Raw genomic sequence first — 20,291 nt, 5'->3', positions numbered from 1 at the left:
TGTTTTGATTTAAATATCATTATTTTTGTTTGCAATACTCAGAATTTTGTTCTGGACTTCAGAAGTTTTGCTTGATCTTAATGCCACAAAAGTAATTCACTTCCTAGAGGATTACACCATGTAATAACACCATTACTCTAAGGTGTTTAAGGATCGGACCCTTTTTTCCATTTTTCGCCTAAAATCACATACCCAAATCTAACTGCCTGTAGCTCAGGCCATGAAGCAAGGATATGCATATTCTTGATACCATTTGAAAGGAAACACCTTGACGTTTGTGGAAATGTGAAAGGAATGTAGGAGAATATAACACATTAGATCTGGTAAAAGATAATACAAAGAAAAAACGAACATTTTGTTTTACATTGTTTTGTACCATCATCTTTGAAATGCAAGAGAAAGGCCATAATGTATTATTCCAGCCCAGGTGCAATTTAGATGTTGGCCACTAGATGGCAGCAGTGGAAGTGCACCGTTTTAGACTGATCCAATGAACCATTGCATTTCTGTTTAAATGTTGTATCAGGACTGCCCAAATGTGCCTAATTTGTTTATTAATAACTTTCATGTTCAAAACTGTGCACACTCCTCAAACAATAGCATGTATTCTTTCACTGTTATAGCTACTGTAAATTGGACAAGTGCAGTTAGATGAACAAGAATTTAAGCTTTCTGCCAATATCAGATATGTCTATGTCCTGGGAAATGTTCTTGTTACTTACAAATGCGGGACAAGCGCAGAACAATTTACAGAATATATATTTTTTTTTTTTGGGGGGGGGGGCAAGTTAATTGATCAAGTTCAAATGGTGACATAGCAATCCTTAGTTGCTACATCCATTTACTTAAAAATGTATTATATGTACCAATTGATTCTTGAAGAATATAATGTATAAATGCCTCATGAGCTTTGTTCATCTGTCATACCCCATCAGAACCCCAAATATAAGCTTGATTTACTCTGTTTGTAAACTACTTCAGGATTGGTGGGTCCCCTGTGGGACGGTCGGCTAATGCAATTGTTCTGTGAATGTCCCGCAAAATCATTCTCTAGTCCCACATTTGTGCTTTTTAGATGTGGTCACCCTAATTCCACAGGTGGAAGCATTGCTACTGCAACATTTTAGCACCATCTTTTCACATGAGGAGAATAACATTATTTCAACCCCACATGTGAATCTGCAATTCCAAATGTGAACGCGAGATTCTCACAGTTGGAGTTATCTTTTATATGTGAAACAGCTAATAAAATGTTCACATGTGAACTTGCAATTCCACATGTGAAATTGAGATTTTCATGTGGAGTTTTCTTACAAATTTGGTTTTCACGTTCAAATATGGAATTGCAAGTTGAAAAAAAAGGGTGAAAAACAATTACATGTAAAAATCTAATTTGAAGTTTCATATTTGAAACATTTCAGATGGGAAAATCTAATTTTACATTTTAGTCATTTTGCAGACGCTCTTATCCAGAGTGACTTACAGTATTGAATGCATACATTCCATTTCATGCATTTCTTTTTTTTTTGTACTGGCCCCCCGTGGGAATTGAACCCACAACCCTGATGTTGCAAACACCATGCTCTACCAACTGAGCCACAGGGAAGGCAAGATTCACATGTGAATTTTTTATTTTTTAAATCACATATGAACCTGCAAATTAGATTTCACATGTGATTGATTTTCATATATGAACTTGAAATTCCATATGTGAAAGTATTCACCTCACGCGAAAAGGTGGTGTTAATATGGTTTCACGTGTGAAATTTAAGCTCAACATGTGAAAAGAGCTATTTCACATGTGAAACTGCAAATTTAACATATGTTTTTTTGTAAGGGTGCACTGTGACGAGATGGCAAGAAGGGCATGATCTGTGTGTGTGTGTGTGTGTGTGTGTGTGTGTGTGTGTGTGTGTGTGTGTGTGTGTGTGTGCGTGCGTGCATGTGTGTCTCACCTGAGCCCTCCAGGTTGTCCATGCTGAGTCCAGCAGTGTAGTCAAAGCCACAGAGCTGACGTGACACTCCGTAGCCTTCATCCTCCTCTTCTTCCTCACACTGGAGGTTGGTCCCCAGGTCAGACCCCAGCGTGCTAGACACATAGCCCATCGGAGGGACAGGGGCCTTGGGCGGGTGTGGGCTGCCCTTCATATGCCTGTATAGAACATGTTATGTCACTGAGACAGGAAACTGAGCAGTAGATAAAGACACTAACAGACAGGACGTAAAGGCTAAAACACAAGTCCCTGAACAACCAAATGCCAGAGCGCAGTACTAGGGCCTCGTTCAGCATGGGTGAGTGTTTGTGTGGGAGATTGAATTCATTATTTTCCCTTCACATCTATGTACACATCCCTTCCGTGACGCTTGTGCTAGCACTAACACAATGGACTGGTAATTGTCTGGGTGAAGGGAGAAGAATGGCAGGGTTGGGCAGGGCTGTCAGTAACGTGTCTGTTTTCTCCCCCCACCGCTGTCCCCTCCGATGCCTCGCCCCATGCCTCGTCCCACTATGGAGGAGACGCATATGTAATTAGCAGCTCTTCTTCCTGTTGTCAGAGCTGCACGCTAGGCCAAAACCCATCATTACCCCTCAACACGCGTTCCTACCGGCATGACCCGTTTCCCAATGCCTGTTACACGTTAGAGGTGTAATCAATGAAGGGATGTTTTTATCGCTCACATGAAACATGAAACCAGGGGTTAGGATGACATGCCTAAATACCACACCGATATGAAACACTCAACAAGACTATTGGCTATTGATATGCAAAATATCTAGCTCAGTTCTAGAGAACGACAGCTCATTCATTCACAGAGCAAAGCAGAAACTGCCAGGTGAATGTCTCATGATTGAAATATCATAGGCAATTTAGACAAATTTAACAAGTACCGGTGGCAATTCAAAAGAACACAAAGTACAGTACTTATCTGTTCATTTCACAGTGGAAAGTGGATACATAATGCATCCAAAACATGCAGCAAGGGCAATTGTTGTATCATATCATGTGCCAGACTCAGGGTGCTCAGCACACTCCACAGAGGCTTTGAGAAGAGACTACATAGAAAGTAAAGAGTTATAGCCCAAAGGAAGGAAGAAATCCATTGACAGATCCACAGTAATTTCTCTGCTCCTCACCATGTCTGTTTGGCCACTTCATACTGGTAGGCTCTGGTCAGCTCATCCAGGTGGGCTTGTAGCATGGACTGCATCTCCTCGTGGTGGGTGGAGCTTAGGGAGGAGGATGACGGTTGGCTGTAGGGAGCTGCTGCTGGGGAAGAGGCCACTCCCCTGAGGGGCGGGGTGGGCACTCGCTCCTCCTCTAGATCGTCGTCCAATCCCTGGTGAAGGTAAGTCTGGACAGGAAGGGGCGGGGCCCAGCTGTCACTGTCATACCTGCAATAAGTAGGGAACGAGAATGTGAGTAATTCAGGCTAAAACCTAAAACCTTATACTGTGGATGTGTGTGTCTATGGCTATGTTTACACAGGCAGCCCAAAGCTTATCTTTTTTTACCACTAATTGGTCTTTGGAACAATCAGATCAGCTCTGAAAAAGATGTGATGTGATTTGTCAAAAGACTGCCTGTGTAAACACAGCCTATGGTGCTTAGAAATCTATGTAAGTGTGTTACTGCTAGTGCACAGTGACTTGCTCTCAGTGTTATACACTGGTGACGAGACAAAGCTTAGCCAACAGACAAATACGATTCTTTTTCTACTGGTTTGTATTTTGCCAGACCATTAAACACACTGTTATCTGATGTTCTATCAATCAGCAGAGGGAGAGAGGGAATTACACAGATTGGCTGCGGTTTGTAATTACAAAGTGACTGGCAGGAATGGGGTGCTGAGATCAAATGAAAAGATCTAACCACATGCTGTTTTGTTATAAGTGGTGGTGAACCAGCCAAAGCTTCTTGAAACTGGCTGCAAGATATGTATGCAAATGTGCACACCCCAAGGTTTTAGGCAGAAATACACTGAGTGTACAAAACATTAGGAACATGACATAGACTGACCTGATGAATTCAGGTGAAATCTATGATCCCTTATTGATGTCACCTATTGAATCCACTTTAGTCAGTGTAGATGAAGGGGAGGAGACGGTATCAACTTCCTCAGATTCCCAAGGAAAGTATTATAATATAATAATTTTGAAATCTTACATTTGTCCTTGCACAGCAACAGTCCTACAGTAACTGCATTATATTACCCCCAATATCTAGGGCAAGGTTTTTCCACTGCCCTCTTTCCAAAAAATGCCTGTGACAAAAACAGTGTATTTTTCTTACAATAAGAAGCCGATTAATGAAGATGGCTGTTTCCTCAGTATGACAAGTGCAGGCACCGGGAGCTCAATCAGCACTGGGGTACTACTCCCTGTAACAGCCTGCTGCTCGTTTGTGCTTAGCCCTCTCGTTTAGTGTACACACACACACACACACACACACACACACACACACACACACACACACACACACACACACACACACACACACACACACACACACACACACACACACACACACACACACACACACACACAAACACCTAGAGATAGAGGAGAGCTCCAGGAGAGACAGAGAGCCAAGCTGGTTACAGCCAATTAGGTTTCTTTCCTCTCAGTGGCTCACTGACAGACCTTAGATCCCCAAAAGACAAGAAAGGCTACATGTGCTCCTTGCTATTATTTCACTTCCTGTGTAGCATCATGATAGAATGTTTATAGGTACCTGTATCAAAATACTATTTAGGGTATTTTAATGACTTTCAAAGACATTTGAAAGTAAGTATTTAGATTATATATATTTTTTAAAACAATAGTTATTAATAGTAATAGAAATATACAGTAGGAATATTGGAATGGATTTGTAAATACACTTGGAATGTATTGGCACGTAGTATTACACAGTGCATTTCAAATACAAAAATATATACTCCAATGCATTTGAACCCAGGCCTGTTTGGTATTTGAAATAACGTATTTAGAAATACTGTAAGTATTTTCAAATAGTAAACATTTTATAGGAAATTATTTGAAATAGAAGTAGATGATTCGGGCCACATTATTTGAACATACCAAAATACACAGAAAACAAGTATTTCAATAACAAAGAATCAAAACATGTATTTGTACCCAGGTCTGGTATGTCTACATGTGTGTGGAGACAGAAAACATTTTATCTTACCCTCCTCCATGGTTCTCTAGGGGGTAGTGGTCCACCTCGGTGCCTGGCAGTGGGTGCATGGGTGGGGGAGGCAAGGGCATGTTGACCCAACAGGACCCATTGGATTTGGAGGTCTTTGACCCACCCTTCGACTTCTTTTTCTTGCCGGCCTTTCCACCTGAGTGGAAAGAGAGAAAGAGACTTGGCCCTAAACAGAGAGTACACAGTGGCAGAATACCTGACCACTGTGACTGAACCAAACTTAAGGAAAGCTTTGACTATGTACAGACTCAGTGAGCATGGCCTTGCTATTGAGAAAGGCCACTGTAAGTAGACCTGGCTCTCAAGAGAAGACAGGCTATGTGCACACTGCCCACAAAATGATGTGGAAACTGAGCTGCACTTCCTAACCTCCTGCCAAATGTATGACAATATTAGAGACACATATTTCCCTCAGATCACACAGACCCACAAAGAATTCCAAAACAAATCCAATTTTGATAAACTCCCATATCTATTGGGTGAAATACCCCAGTGTGCCATCACAGCAGCAAGATTTGTCACCTGGTACCACAAGAAAAGGGCAACCAGTGAAGAACAAACACCATTATAAATACAACCCATATTTATGTTTATTCATTTTCCATTTTGTACTTTCACTATTTGCACACCGTTACAACACTATATATATATATATATATATATATATATATATATATATATATATATATATATATATATATATATATATATATATATATATATACTATGAAATGTCTTTATTCTTTTGGAACTTCTGTGAGTGTAATGTGACTGTTCATTTTTATTGTTTATTTCAATTTTGTTTATTATCTACCTTACTTGCCTTGGCAATGTTAACATATGTTTCCCATGCCAAAAAAAGCCCTTGAATTGAACTGAATTGAGAGAGGGAAGGGAAGTCAGAGATAGAGAGTTGATCTTATCAGCCCGGTCTTTGCCTCACAATGGAGAGATATCCCTACAGCCCCCAAGCTGTGGGTTTTAATGAGCTGATACTATTTCCCACCCCATGGGGTTGAAACACACACACACACACACACACACACACACACACACACACACACACACACACACACACACACACACACACACACACACACACACACACACACACACACACTCACATACACACACATACACTCACATACACAAACACTGCTGCTTGGAAAGCTATTTTATCATCACCTGGGCTTTCTCCCTCTCTTTCTCCCCCACCTGGCTCTCATTATTTCTCTCTTAGTGTGCTGACAGAGCACTAAGACTTTTCCTCTATGTTGACATATTGTAACCTTGGGACTATAAGGTTCTATTTGCACAAAGCATAGTTCTGAGATATTAAGCATAAGACTTTTCACATCGCAGATCTCAGAACTGTTTTGTAGTGAATTCTTCTTTCATAACCCATTAAGGTCCTCACCTTAAAGATACCTGAAGTGCAGAGTATCAAAATTCGGAGACATTTGTAAATCAATTTTTTAGGCGGGTGCAATCACAGATAGAACCTTATGGCTCTGAAATTTCAATCTGAGTTCAACCATAAGGTTCTGTCTGACACTTCTGAACTAGACGTGTTCAGTTAAGAAAACTGTAGCTATTTGAACGCATCAGTGATAGACTGAAACTATTTTATCAAGATGGAGTCAGAACACATCTTCAACTATATTAAGAAATGCATTATGATCATCAGACAAATTCAATGATGTAACAACATAATTTACTTATACATCATTTACAGTTTTTTTTGCTTGAGTGCCATTATTGATGGCTAGACTAGCCTAAACCATATTTAGAGTGAGATAGAAAAAAAATCATTTGAACCTGGCATAATAAGGTTCTAACTTCACAGTCCCAAGGTCTCGATTTCTTAAAGAAGCCCTGAGACCTGGGACCCGGAGCTGCAGGCTGGCTCCATCCCTCTGTCCATTCCCTCTCTTCCTCTTCCTCTCTGTTCCTTATCTCTCTCAGTTAACCAGCTCTCAGGTGAGCATACAGCCCAAAGCACGCAGGAGAATGGCCGGCCACCTGACCAACAGACAGACTGACTGAGACTCTCCCTAAAATACAGCTCTGCTAGGTAAAGCCAAGCTAATTAAATATCCATGGGTCAAAACACAAAGGAATTTGTGTTAATCAAATTAATCCAAAGAAATGTGCCTTCATATTCTGACATTTCTGGGGTAGAAAAACTCCTGAGGCTGAGGAGTAAAAATCGACATGAAGAGAGGAGCGATTAACCACTATATCCTCAGGGTCCATTTACAATGAAAATGTAAATATAACATCCCCCTCTCTCTGCTGCCCCCTTTCTCTCTCCCTCTCTAACTTGTTTTTTGTGCTCTCCCTGTCTGCTCTCTCTACTCTACTCAACTCAACATTCAACGCTCTGCTCTCTTGTCTAATCAATCCACTGAAAATACATCTCATCCTCTATTGTTTACAGGACCTCCGTAACACAGTTTCTCTGAACCACCCCCGCAAGGTAGGAGTTGCCCCACCCCAAATAAAAAATTGCATGCATCAGCCAGACAGCTACTCACAAAGTATAGACTACCGATCGCTGTCCATGGTGCTGAAATTGTGACATGTCTATGTGGCTGCCTATCGAATCAATGATAGGCTTTCTGTGGTGCCAGGGCATGTAGCCTATAGCTTTGCTTTAGCTAATGGATACATTTTTATTAGTAGAACAATTTGGATGTAATTGTCTGATGTTAAACCTAACATTTCACGAAGCTACAGTATACACAGTCTAAGTGTCATTAGCCTGCCATTTAGACTCCTGGCTGGTGGCAATAATATTATTACTTGTTCAGTAATTAAAGTTGGAAATTCAAACATTGCAGATTGTAAAATGTATTTTCAATACAACAGCATAGTAATCAGCAACCATTGGATTTTTTGTTGTTGTTGGATTTTTTATATACAACTGTCCTGCATAGCCAACCTGAACCTACATGACATGAGCCTTCCTAGCACTCTGTCCCAGCTTGGATAAAAAGTTGCCATGACTAAAACCAGTCTAATAATGCCAAATAATACAGTCAGTCCACCCTCAAAACACTAGCTTACTAGGGATTGTTTCATTATGCAGTGTAGCCTACTATATATAGCTGTCACACCCTGATCTGTTTCACCTGTCTTTGTGATTGTCTTCACCCCCCTCCAGGTGTCGCCCATCTTCCCCATTATTCCCTGTGTATTTATACCTGTGTTCTCTATTTGTCTGTTGCCAGTTTGTTTTGTTTCGTCAAACCTACCAGTGTTTTTCCCTCTGTTCCTGTCTCTCGATTGTTCCTGTTTTCTAGTTTTCCGGTTTTGACCATTTCTGCCTGCCCTGACCCTGAGCCTGCCCGCCGTCCTGTACCTTTGCCACACCTATCTGGATTACTGACCCCTACCTGCCCTTGACCTGTCTTTTGCCTGCCCCTGTTGGATTAATAAACTGTTGATACTTCGACGTTGTCTGCATCTGGGTCTACGTGATAATAGCTATATACAGTATTTAGCTGCTATTTAGCTGCTTTTATAAACCTTTTATAAAAAGAACACATGAAAAAGCCTAAAAATGAGGAAAAAAGTAGTTGGCTAGAGGATAAATTCTGCCAATTAAACGTAAAGAAATGAAATGAACTCCAGCTTGAGAGACTGACCACGGCCTGAAGGTCCAGGTTGTGGGCCCGACTGCTTTCTATAGGCCTACTAAGTACTGCCAACCCAGACATTCTTTCCTGAGACATTTGCATTATATATTACATTTAACCTTATACATTATATACAGTTGAAGTCAGAAGTTTACATACACCTTAGCCAAATACATTTAAACTCAGTTTTTCACCATTTCTGACATTTAATCCTAGTAAAATGTCCCTGTCTTAGGTCAGTTTGGATCACCACTTTATATTAAGAATGTGAAATGTCAGAATAATAGTAGAGAGAATGATTACTTCAGCTTTGATTTCTTTCATCACATTTCCAGTGGGTCAGAAGTTTACATACACTCAATTAGTATTTGGTAGCATTGCCTTTAAATAGTTTTCCTTGGGTCAAACGTTTCGAGTAGCTTTCCACAAGCTTCCCACAATAAGTTGGGTGAATTTTGGCCCATTCCTCCTGACAGAGCTGGTGTAACTGAGTCAGGTTTGTAGGCCTCCTTGCTCGCACACACTTTTTCAGTTCTGCCCACAAATGTTCTATAGGATTGTGATGGCCACTCCAGTACCTTGACTTTGTTGTCCTTAAGCCATTTTACCACAACTTTGGAAGCATGCTTGGGGTCATTGTCCATTTCGAAGACCAATATGCGACCAAGCTTTAACTTCCTGACTAATGTCTAGAGATGTTGCTTCAATATATCCACATCATTTTCCTTCCTCATGAAGCCATCTATTTGTGAAGTGCACCAGTCCCTCCTGCAGCAAAGCAGCCCCACAACATGATGCTGCCACCCCCGTGCTTCATGGTTGGGATGGTGTTCTTCGGCTTGCAAGCCTCCCCCTTTTTCATATGGTCATTATGGCCAAACAGTACTATTTTTGTTTCATCAGACCAGAGGACATTTCTACAAAAAGTATGATCTTTGTCTCCATGTGCAGTTGCAAACCGTAGTCTGGCTTTTTTATGGCGGTTTTGGAGCAGTGGCTTCTTCCTTGCTGAGCGGCCTTTCAGGTTATGTCGATATAGGACTCGTTTGACTGTGGATATAGATACTTTTGCACCTGTTTCCTCCAGCATCTTCACAAGGTCCTTTGCTGTTGTTCTGGGATTGATTTGCACTTTTCGCACCAAAGTACGTTCATCTCTAGGAGACAGAACACGTACAGTATCCTTCCTGAGCGCTATGACAGCTGCGTGGTCCCATGGCGTTTGTACTTACAACTATTGTTTGTACAGATGAACGTGGTACCTACCGGTCATTTGGAAATTGCCCCCAAGGATGAACCAGACTTGTGGAGGTCTACCATTTCTTTTCTGAGGTCTTGGCTGATTTCTTTTGATTTTCCCATGATGTCAAGCAAAGAGGCACTGAGTTTGAAGGTAGGCCTTGAAATACATCCACAGGTACACCTCCAATTGACTCAAATTATGTCAATTTGCCTATCAGAAGCTTCTAAAGCCATGACATCATTTTCTGGCTTTTTCCAAGCTGTTTAAAGGCACAGTCAACTTAGTGTATGTAAACTTCTGACCCACTGGAATTGTGATACAGTGAATTATAAGTGAAATAATCTGTCTGTCAACAACTGTTGGAAAAATTACTTGTGTCATGCACAAAGTAGATGACTTGACAAAACTATAGTTTGTTGACAAGAAATTTGTGGAGTGGTTGAAAAATGAGATTTAATGACTCCAACCTAAGTGTATGTAAACTTCTGACTTCAACCTGTATATAGTATTATATATTAAAAATATACAATTTAAACTTAGTCTTGAATGATGAATGCCAAGATATACCAGAGATAAGGGACTGTTGATATTACAACCAGAGCTTCCTATAGCCTACAGTTCATCTCTTTCCGTAAAGTGTTGAGGCCGGCAATTAAAGAGAATGAGAGGCTCAATTAAAGATTTTGCAGAACTGCTGTATTTGAAGCACCACTCCCTTCTGCCCAGTTTCTCTGATGTTGCTACGGCAATCAAGCTGTTTTTAACCATTCCGGTAACTATTGCTTCTGAGGAGAGATTGTTTTCTAATCTAAAACTAATAAAGAACTACCCAAGAAGCATTATGTGCTTTGAACACCTGAGTAAGCTCCATTCATTGCCCTGGCACCGTCTTAGCCTTGACCACAGCATTTGTTCACCGATATGTCCTTACCTTCAATTAGTTCAATAGTACATTTTTCAAGGCCTGAGGCACATTCTTGAGGCCCAAGAAACAAAAATGTAGCTTCTTAGTGTATATGGAAAAGGTTTATGAATAACGCCTTGCGAGGTTGTCCGGTACGCCAGTGGTTTCCAGACTTCAACTTTCTCTCTATCTTTCTCTCCTCCTCTACTAGTCTTGAAACCGATTGTTATTCCAAAAAGCCATCTAACGAATGCTACGCTTCACTCCATGACTGACCATCCAGACAATGTTATACAATCTAGGGAGATCTGATGCTATGCTTTAGGGCTTCCTTTGGAGCTTACACAAATCCAAGGACACATGCACACATTCAAAATCACACAGCCCTACACCACCCGTCCCCTCCCTGTGCTTCCTCAGTGTTGCAGTGGCGTACCGTTACAGGGGCGTCCGTCGGTCAGTGAGTAGCCCAGGTTGGCCATTTCCTGCTGGGCTCGAAGGGAAGCCTTCCAGCGGGGGTCTGGTCTGTCTACAGCCAGCTCATGGAAGCTGTTGGACTGCAGGATCTGGGTGGTGGCGTAGGGCGTGGCCTGTAAGCCCCGTGCTGGGCTGCTGTAACCAGCTTTGCCTGTGAAGTCTATACTGCTGTAGATGGCGCCGTCAGACAGCATGGTACCTGTCTTCTCACCCGCTCCGGAGGGTAGCACATCTGAGATGAGAGGTTAGGAAACAGACAGATGCATGAAGAGATAAAGCGGCCATCTTTAAGGTCAGCGTGTAACACATTAGCACTCCCTGCTCCAGCGGTAGGCTCCCTGTGTTAGTTCAACTGACCACAATCGAGCTGAGATGAATCAAAGTGATTAGCTAGCAGGATAATTATCACGTCGCCATGCAATGCCCTGTAGGGACCCGGCACTATGTCCGAGGGAAAGGGCCCATCACACAGGGCTGACCTTCAGCTTTACCCACAGGGGCTTGGGGCTGCTCATCAGCCTGGTGGGAGCTAAATGAGCTACAGGAAAATGGCACCAATACACACATACTATCTCTCCATCTCAAACGCCCACACACACAGAAACACACACCGCCACAAGCAGATAATCTAGTTTACAAGCGCGTTTAACCAATCAGGCATAGGCAGAAGAAACACACACACGCACACACACGCACTCTCATTAAAGTTTGTGTCAGTTTTTTGAAGCCAATAGTGATGAGATAGGTAGCGTGATCCAGAGAGACTGAGAGTCCGGAGTGTGTGTGACGGCCTGTCAGTGTGCCTGCTGAGGGATACCCTCCACACTGAATAATGCATGCAGCTCATACATGTATTCACTGCCTCTCACTCTGGGCACATGACCTCTGACCTCTGGTCTCACTGTGGGGCTGTGGTGTTGCCGTGGCATAGCGTGACACCATGGTCAGCTGGGACGGTCTGGGTCAGCCCTCTATCAACCTCCATTCTCTAATTCCCTGGGTTTGGTTCTGGTTGACCAGGGGTGATACCTATGTTTTCTTACCTCCACGACCAAAGTTACCCCGGTCCTTGGGACCTCCCAGGCCCCCGTTGGCCGGCAGGCTGGTGGAGGGCCAGGAGTCAGCCAACCAGGGGAATCCTGGGTCACCGGCTTTCAGTAGACCAGGACGACTATTTTTTGAGATAAGACAGAAGAGGGATGGAGAAGAATGAGAGAGATAGGGAGGGAGAGAGAGAGAGATTGTTATTAGGAAAACATCTGGTTCCGTCTGAATCCCAGCAATACTATACATTTTCTCACATGATGTTATACCGACTGATTCAACAACAAATTGCTGTGAAACCTCACTCAGTATATCTGCTCCTCTGGAGTAGCCTGGAGCAGAGGCAACAATGAACAAACAGAGAGACATAAAAAACTGACAAGTCTATAAATCAGTGCTGGGCTTTAGCGCCCCTAACACCCCCTAGAGAAACGGACCAGGACTAAACGCAGAGACATTAAATCCCTTTTAGAGCCCAGCAGTACAGACATTTACATTTTAAATTTTGAATCATAGAGGGCCTTCTGGCGGTTAGCCTGCCAGCACGGCTTGGTGGGGTAGCGTCTCCATAGCAACACACATGGCAACGCTCATAGGCTGTTTTGGTGAAACCAGCCCTCTCTTATTGCACAGGAAATTGGCAATTTCACTCAAATGCCTGAAATAAATACAGAATAGTTTTTTTATTTATTTTGTTACTAGGAGAAAAAAATGATTTTTCTAAATGGTATATCTGTGCTTTTAACTATTACCTTACATAGCTGTTGGTATGTACAGAGGCTTCAGTCACATGGCTCACATGCCTTTGTTTGCATTTGGTTAATTAATGCAGAAGTCCACAAATGCATTTCCCTTTAAGCCAGGTCTGCCAAGCACCCAGGGAATTGTACCCATCTGACTTGTGATGGCTTAAAATGTGTTTAAACCATTATAAGAGCCATTTCCATATAAAATCACACAGGCATGTTCCCACAAATTTACAGATACACACATCCAATAACGCACACACACACACACACACACACACACACACACACACACACACACACACACACACACACACACACACACACACACACACACACACACACACACACACACACACACACACACACACACACACACACAGGCTCAGGCAACAACACACAGTTTATTTTTAGCGTATTTTTTGTGCTGCATTTGTATCAGCTCTGGGCTGGATCTGCCTGCTCAGGTGTGACAAAGGAGAGAAAGAGAGAAGAAAAAAAAGGACAAGAAAGCAGAGAGAAGGAAAGAGAGAGGGAGAGGAAGAGCCTGATCCCCAAGCCCCTGGGGGAGCTCTCTTCATATTCTCCCAGAGTTAGTGCTCAGTGATTTTCACCCAGTGATATTCAGAGCTAGGCTACGCATCTCTGTGCTCTGTCAGGCAGATCAGACTAGAGTTGCAGTAGACGATAGGGGTACTCTACATTCCTATACTGCAGTGTCTGTCCGCCTGCCTGGGGTTCAGTGGAACCGGGGAGTATCCTCTCCAGCCCCCTCCCCTGGGTCATTATCTCTTTACATCGTTACAAATGCTTGCATTCTGGAGGCGTGCCGTTAGCAGCGCCTCTCCCCGTGTGTCGACAGGCAAATTCATCACCCCCCCCCTGGCAACGCCACCACCAGCCCCGCTGCACAGATGAACGAGCCAATAAAAAAACCTGCTCTGCCCGCATTAATTGTTTCTGATAATTTCACGGGAGTGATTGATGACTCAATCAATCGATACATCAACGCACGTGTTGCGCCAGGATGAATAAGCGGGGGAGTTTTGGAACATATAAGGAGTTCATTCATCATACAGGATCTATTCTTCTTCCTATGAGTCTGTACCCTCCGTGAAGGTTGATCATTCCACACTGATATGTTCTATCGTCACACCAGCATCCATGTTGTTCCACAAGGGATGGATCATCACTTCTAATGTTTTTTTTTGTCACTGTAATCAAAGACCATGCCATTACGATGTGTTGAGTGACTTAATAAGGACTTTGTTTGTCCTCACCTTCCATTTTCAATCAGTCCTCTGTCTCGTTGAAACGTCACTGTGGTCCAACCAGAGAGAGATGGCAGGGAGCAGAGTGAGAGAGGAGGAAGAATTTTAATCAGAAGAGCGCTCTGAAAAACAGTGAATGTGTTTCCAGCTGGTATATTTTTGGGGGGAAATATTTTGTAGTGCTACAGTCCAACATCCAAATTAAGGTGAGAAGACAGGACAAATGGCCAATACCTGCACGGGTAAAGGTGAAGGACTGAACTGCAACAAAACAAGACAGAGATAGTGTGTGTTAAAAGCCTGTCGACACCGTAGACAAAGTCGATGCAACATCAGCATAAACAAACATGAACACAACCACAGAGATACAAAAACAAGATGCAACACCATCCGTTTGACAGATACATCTGTATCAGGAAAGATGTGACAGAGAGTATGGAGATTGGCTGGGTGAGAGATACAAAGCAGGCAGCAAAAAGAAGACAAACATTAAACTGCATATTGAAGATGAATTTGCTCTGAGTAGGAGCGCTGGTGAATAAAGCAAATCACTATTGAATTCGGTAATCACTATGGTTTCCACCCCAGCCACTGAAGCATGGTGATAGCAAACCAAATAATGCCAATAGTCCACAGTTTCATGCTAAAATCACCCCCAGAAGGCCAAACGAAAAATTGCATACCTAAATCTGGAGAATGCATTTATGGCTAATGTGTGAATGACATGGGTCATGGTCCCATAATGTAAGGAAATGTGAATTACTTATTTCAAATGAGTGTATTTGAGTTTTATGGTGCAGGTTTGATGGGATTGTGTTCACAGCTGATGCACATAGGTGCACAATGGATTAAAGCAAAGAAGACTTATTTCCGCCTGAGTTGAATATCTCCTTTATTCTGCATTAAATGATACACCCTCTAGCCAAAACAGCTCTGTCTCTCACCTGGGATTCCACTAACTCACCCTAGACACATCGTCTAAGGCAGTTGGGAACCTAGTCTACACTGTAATGTTTCTGTATGGTGGTTTTGATCGGTGTTGATATTACTCAGGCCCGTATCCATAATAGTATAGTGGTTCTGACCTGCGTAGTTGCTGAGGCCCTTCCTCTTCTTCCTCCTCCAGTACAGCCAGGCGCTGAAGCCCATGAGGACGATCCAGCAGGCCCCTCCCAGCCCAGCGATGAAGGCCGGCTGCTTCACCACGTCGGAGATGCTGTTGTTGCCCTCCGCCCCCGTCATCACATCACGCAGCTCTGCACCTGGGGACAGACAGCAGGGGACAGGAGACACCAATCAGATGGACACCATGGCATCTGGTGGATGGGATAGCGTTTGGCTGTCCAGTAGACCCAAACCAGTCAACGGCTAACATATCTCAAAAACGAGTACAAATCTATGTTTATTGATAGCTAATATCAAAATCTACTAAATGATCTGAAAACAAGAAATTCTGTAAGAAAGGTAAGGAAGGTCCAATCACGTTACAGCTATTTTCTAAGGTAAAAACAACACTATAGATAAACAATATCAAATTAAAAACCCACACCATTGAAAGCATAAAACTGCAATATGTCGGCAGAGAGTTAATCAATTCAGCAGTGCTCTCATCAATTTGAACTCCGAGACGGGAGATTGACAGAGCAGCTCAGACAGAGTTTGATTTTCTGCTGCAGCTACTGTGCTGTGAAATTAGATTCACAGTCTCCAGCGGGAGCAGGAGCCCCAGCCCCAGTCATTAAGCCTCAGTCCACAGGCCTCTGTTTGCCTTTCTGTGGCCGTTAAGGATATTTTCCCCACACATCAGTCAAAAGTCACGGATGAAGAGCGTTTGGCCTGGCTCTGCTATTGATTTTAGGCCTATCCTTCAGCCGTTTGATAAGATGTGATAGGCTGATAAGCCCACCCCAATAACACTGTCTACTTTGTTAGCGCTGGCCGCACAGATATCGAGGAGGATTATTGATATGGCTAACAGCACTCGCCACACTGTTACTGGACACTACACTAAATGAAATGCTATTGATTTCCTGATAGATCACTATGAATGGAGCCTGCCTTACAGAACTCAGTGAACCTTCAGCTTCCAGCAGTACACATGTGATCTCCGACAATGCACAATTTTATTTTTTTCCAAGCGTGATAAATTGATCAATCATTTTTCCAGACCCCCTGTCTGTGAGTCAGATTAGGGTTCCCTGTTATTATGTGTGTTGCCTCAGACCCTGTGTGTGTTACCTATGACGATGGGCTGGGGCTCGCTCTTCACCCCCACCCCGGTGCTGGTGCCTGCCGCCACCTCGACACGGTACTGCACCCCCGCCTGCAGACCCGCCACCACCACGGAACGGATGGCTGCATCCACCGTCTTATTCACGTGGAAACGTGTCTCATTCGCCAGGCACCAGATCTAACACACACACACACACACACACACACACACACACACACACACACACACACACACACACACACACACACACACACACACACACACACACACACACACACACACACACACACACATTTGTGGGAAGAGGCAGTTGATACCAAATGTCTTGTAATATCAATGTGTGTATACAATACACACACAGTGAAGCTTTATTTTCTCAACATATAGAATACAGATTGCCGCTGCCTACCTTGTACTCCTGGATGATGCCGTTCTGGTGCTCTGCGGGAGGGGGGTCCCAGGACACGCTGATGGAGGTGCTGTTATGGTTCCCCACTGTCAGCACTGTCACCTGCTGAGGAGGAGCGCTGGGCGCTGCATGGGGAGGCACAACAAAGCACATCAGCATCACCACATCTTCACATTCCAATAGAGAACTGCTGCTTCCTGCTGTCCGCCAGAGCATAACAGAGAGCACTGCCTTGATTTATATTTAAAGAGTAGTTCAATGTGGAAGGCTTTCTCTGTAGCAGAAGCAAGGCACAATACCACTGTGTTAAAAAAAATACACTTGGGAGAGCCACCACAACATACAGAAATAATGACTGCACTCTCCACACCTCTTTTTATCTCCAACCTTCATCCCTTAAGTCTTTCTTTGAATCATTCCTTTTCCTTGCTGAGGAGCAGTACCAGAGGTCTCCTGGTGCCTTCATAAGTTGTTTTTTTAAACTTTATTTAACTAGGCAAGTCAGTTAGGAACAAATTCTTGTTTACAATGACAGCCTAGGAACAGTGGGCTAACTGCCTTGTTCAGTGTCAGAACGACCTTGTCAGCTCGGGGATTCGATCTAGCAACCTTTCGGTTACTGGCCCAACGCTCTAACCACTAGGTTACCTGCCGCCCCGAAAGGTTTAGGGGAGTCTACTATAACAATCCATCTAGTTGAACAGGAAGTTACAATCTCTAATGCCAAACAATATTATTGTCTGTTGAACTTCCAAGGCCCAATCACTCTTCACTGCCTGGTGAAATTCCATGCAGTCTTTACTAAACATACCAATAACCGAGTAACTGTGTCCTTCCAAAAAAGAGCAGAGCAGACTGGCACATGTACCCCAGAGTAAAGTATGGCCCTGTGATGAAGGGCCCGAGCCCAGCGACTGATACTGCCTCCGTATTAATGGATCACCCCCATCACACGCAGTCACACGTTAGCGCTCGGGATGCTAAAGCATCACATTATGCATATCTGAGCTAAATGAAAGCCCTCCATCGTGGTGTACAGGAACGAATGAGATGCTAATAAGCCCATTAGTTGTGTGATGTATCGCTGGCAGAAATGTGACCTGCTGCGTGCCACGTGGCGTGCCAAGTGACACTTTGGTAACCCCATGTCCAATCGTTTTAGATCGACAAAACCCTGCTGATCCCCAGTGTGGGCTGACAGACCGCTCATACCAGTCACCTTCAAAGGCTGTATAGGGATTCAAACAGCTCGGAGACACCTGCAGGCTAACAGCATGGCTATAGGACAGATTAACACATAGACCTATTGTTTCTATAGTGCTTGATGCTTATTATTCATTCATTCAGAACACTACAGCAGTTTAATACTCTGAACTACCATCTCTGTATTCCCAAGGAACATCTCATTTAAATCTGATTGATTGGTTGGGTTAACTCAGAACTAAAGTCAATTGAGAAGCCATACATTTTGAAATGGCATTATACAGTCAGTGGAAGATTCATGTGAATCAGCTATTGGATTGTGTCTCAGTGAAATGTGGCTAGCCAGGTGGGACGTTGCACAACAGTCTCATTTACCAGCTGGCCTCTGAGCCACCTGGCTACCGTGGATACAGTAGATTTCTCCAGAAGGACCCTAGGTCTGGAGAGAATTGTCTACACGGACTGAACATGCCCAGAGCGTTACACTTGGATAACAACTCCTGTGTGGGCCTAATTGGGTTAATGGACACAAGGAATAAAATGCAGCCTGAATGCTGCTGGCCCCAATTAATCAACCACTCACAGAGGGCTGAATCTTAACCTGAGACGCCAATTTAAGTTGAGCTTCTGTTCAAATCTCTGACTGACATCAATGTTTGATTTACTGTAAGTGAACATTTGATTTATGCATGTGTATGAAGTAGAGGTGGAGAGGGGGCAAGTGAGAGAGAGAGAGAGAAAGAAAGAAAGAAAGAAAAGAAAGAAAGAAAGAAAGAAAGAAAGAAAGAAAGAAAGAAAGAAAGAAAGAAAGAAAGAAAGAAAGAAAAGAAAGAAAAGAAAGAGAGGTAACATCTTAAAGTCACAATATAAATGTTGTATGCGACAGGGGCATGGCAGGCGATGTGACAGCAGGGGTCCAGAGAGAGCAGAGACAGGAACAGGGAGAGGCACAGAAAGATGTTTGAGCTGGTGTCACAGGAGACAGGCCCCCCCACAGACTCACAGGCCTGTCATACCCCCCTACAGAGCTGAGATGTCTGGGAGATCTGCCACAGGGAAGATGTCACCCTAATACTCAGTGTTTGTGTGTCTTCTCTTTAGTTTTCTTATGTTTATTTGCAGAGAGTGTGTTTGTGGGTGTGTACAATTATATTCTGTATCAGCTTCAAGGTATATGGCCATTACCAGATGTAGCACACAAGTAGCATTGATGTAAAAGAATTTCAAACATTTTTGACAAAGTGAAAATAATACCTCCTACAGAGTCGACAATGTATTTTTGTTGCATCACTACACATATTGAGTTGGTAATGGTCCTTTACCTTCCTCCAAGGTACGTGCTGTCATTGATTCACTGTCTGCTCCCTGGAACTCGTTGAAGTATGGACGGACTTTTATCTCATAGACAACGCCCTTCTTCAGGGCAGACAGCGCCACGTCTCTCTCAGATGGAACCTTGAGGTCCTGCACCTGCCAGGCCCCAGGGGAGGGCAGACCTGACGTCTGCCTGTACAGAACACGATAGCCCTGGATAAACTGGGAAGGGTTCTCCACCTGAGGGAGAGAAAAAGAGAGAGAGAGAAAGAGGGTAGGAAGAGGAATTTATTATTTACATTGTGGATTTTGAAAGGGATGTAATTCCAATAACTAGAGTAATGTTACAAGAACATTTTCTTCTTCAACATTAGCTGAATCCTATCGACTTTGAGTCATAGTAACTACTTACTGCCCATTTAAATACAGCACATGCCGACCAAACCATCAAAAGAGAGAGCTACAAAGCTCTTACACTTGACCCCGACAGAGTGGATTAAAACCATGCAGTATCCTTTCCGGTAAACAAACCCCGTTACTATGGCGGGGGAAAAGTTGCAGTGGTGGGGTCTGGGGAGGGAGTGTGCAACATATCT

The 20,291-nt window shown here is 43.3% G+C and overlaps 1 protein-coding gene across 7 annotated transcripts in view; it reads right to left on the bottom strand.

Moving 5' to 3' along the window:
- Positions 1-20,291, bottom strand: part of LOC106603263 (roundabout homolog 2) — a 171,947-nt gene that overhangs the window by 4,571 nt on the left and 147,085 nt on the right. For 4 of the 7 annotated variants that reach the window (XM_014196667.2, XM_014196669.2, XM_014196671.2 and 1 more), the window contains 10 exons: positions 19,704-19,935; positions 17,179-17,303; positions 16,775-16,946; positions 15,622-15,798; positions 14,546-14,585; positions 12,519-12,646; positions 11,435-11,707; positions 5,190-5,346; positions 3,137-3,394; positions 1,956-2,152 (listed from right to left, as the gene is read on the bottom strand). In XM_014196667.2, the coding sequence (XP_014052142.1) occupies positions 1,956-2,152; positions 3,137-3,394; positions 5,190-5,346; positions 11,435-11,707; positions 12,519-12,646; positions 14,546-14,585; positions 15,622-15,798; positions 16,775-16,946; positions 17,179-17,303; positions 19,704-19,935 (1,759 nt within the window). Of the gene's footprint in view, positions 1-1,955; positions 2,153-3,136; positions 3,395-5,189; positions 5,347-11,434; positions 11,708-12,518; positions 12,647-14,545; positions 14,586-14,770; positions 14,798-15,621; positions 15,799-16,774; positions 16,947-17,178; positions 17,304-19,703; positions 19,936-20,291 lie in introns of all 7 variants that reach the window. The other 3 variants (XM_014196665.2, XM_014196666.2, XM_014196670.2) reach the window with 1 other exon arrangement.

Source organism: Salmo salar, chromosome ssa04 (genome assembly GCF_905237065.1).
Source record: "Salmo salar chromosome ssa04, Ssal_v3.1, whole genome shotgun sequence".
Lineage (NCBI taxonomy): Eukaryota > Metazoa > Chordata > Actinopteri > Salmoniformes > Salmonidae > Salmo > Salmo salar.
This window is presented reverse-complemented; position numbering and strand designations above follow the sequence as displayed.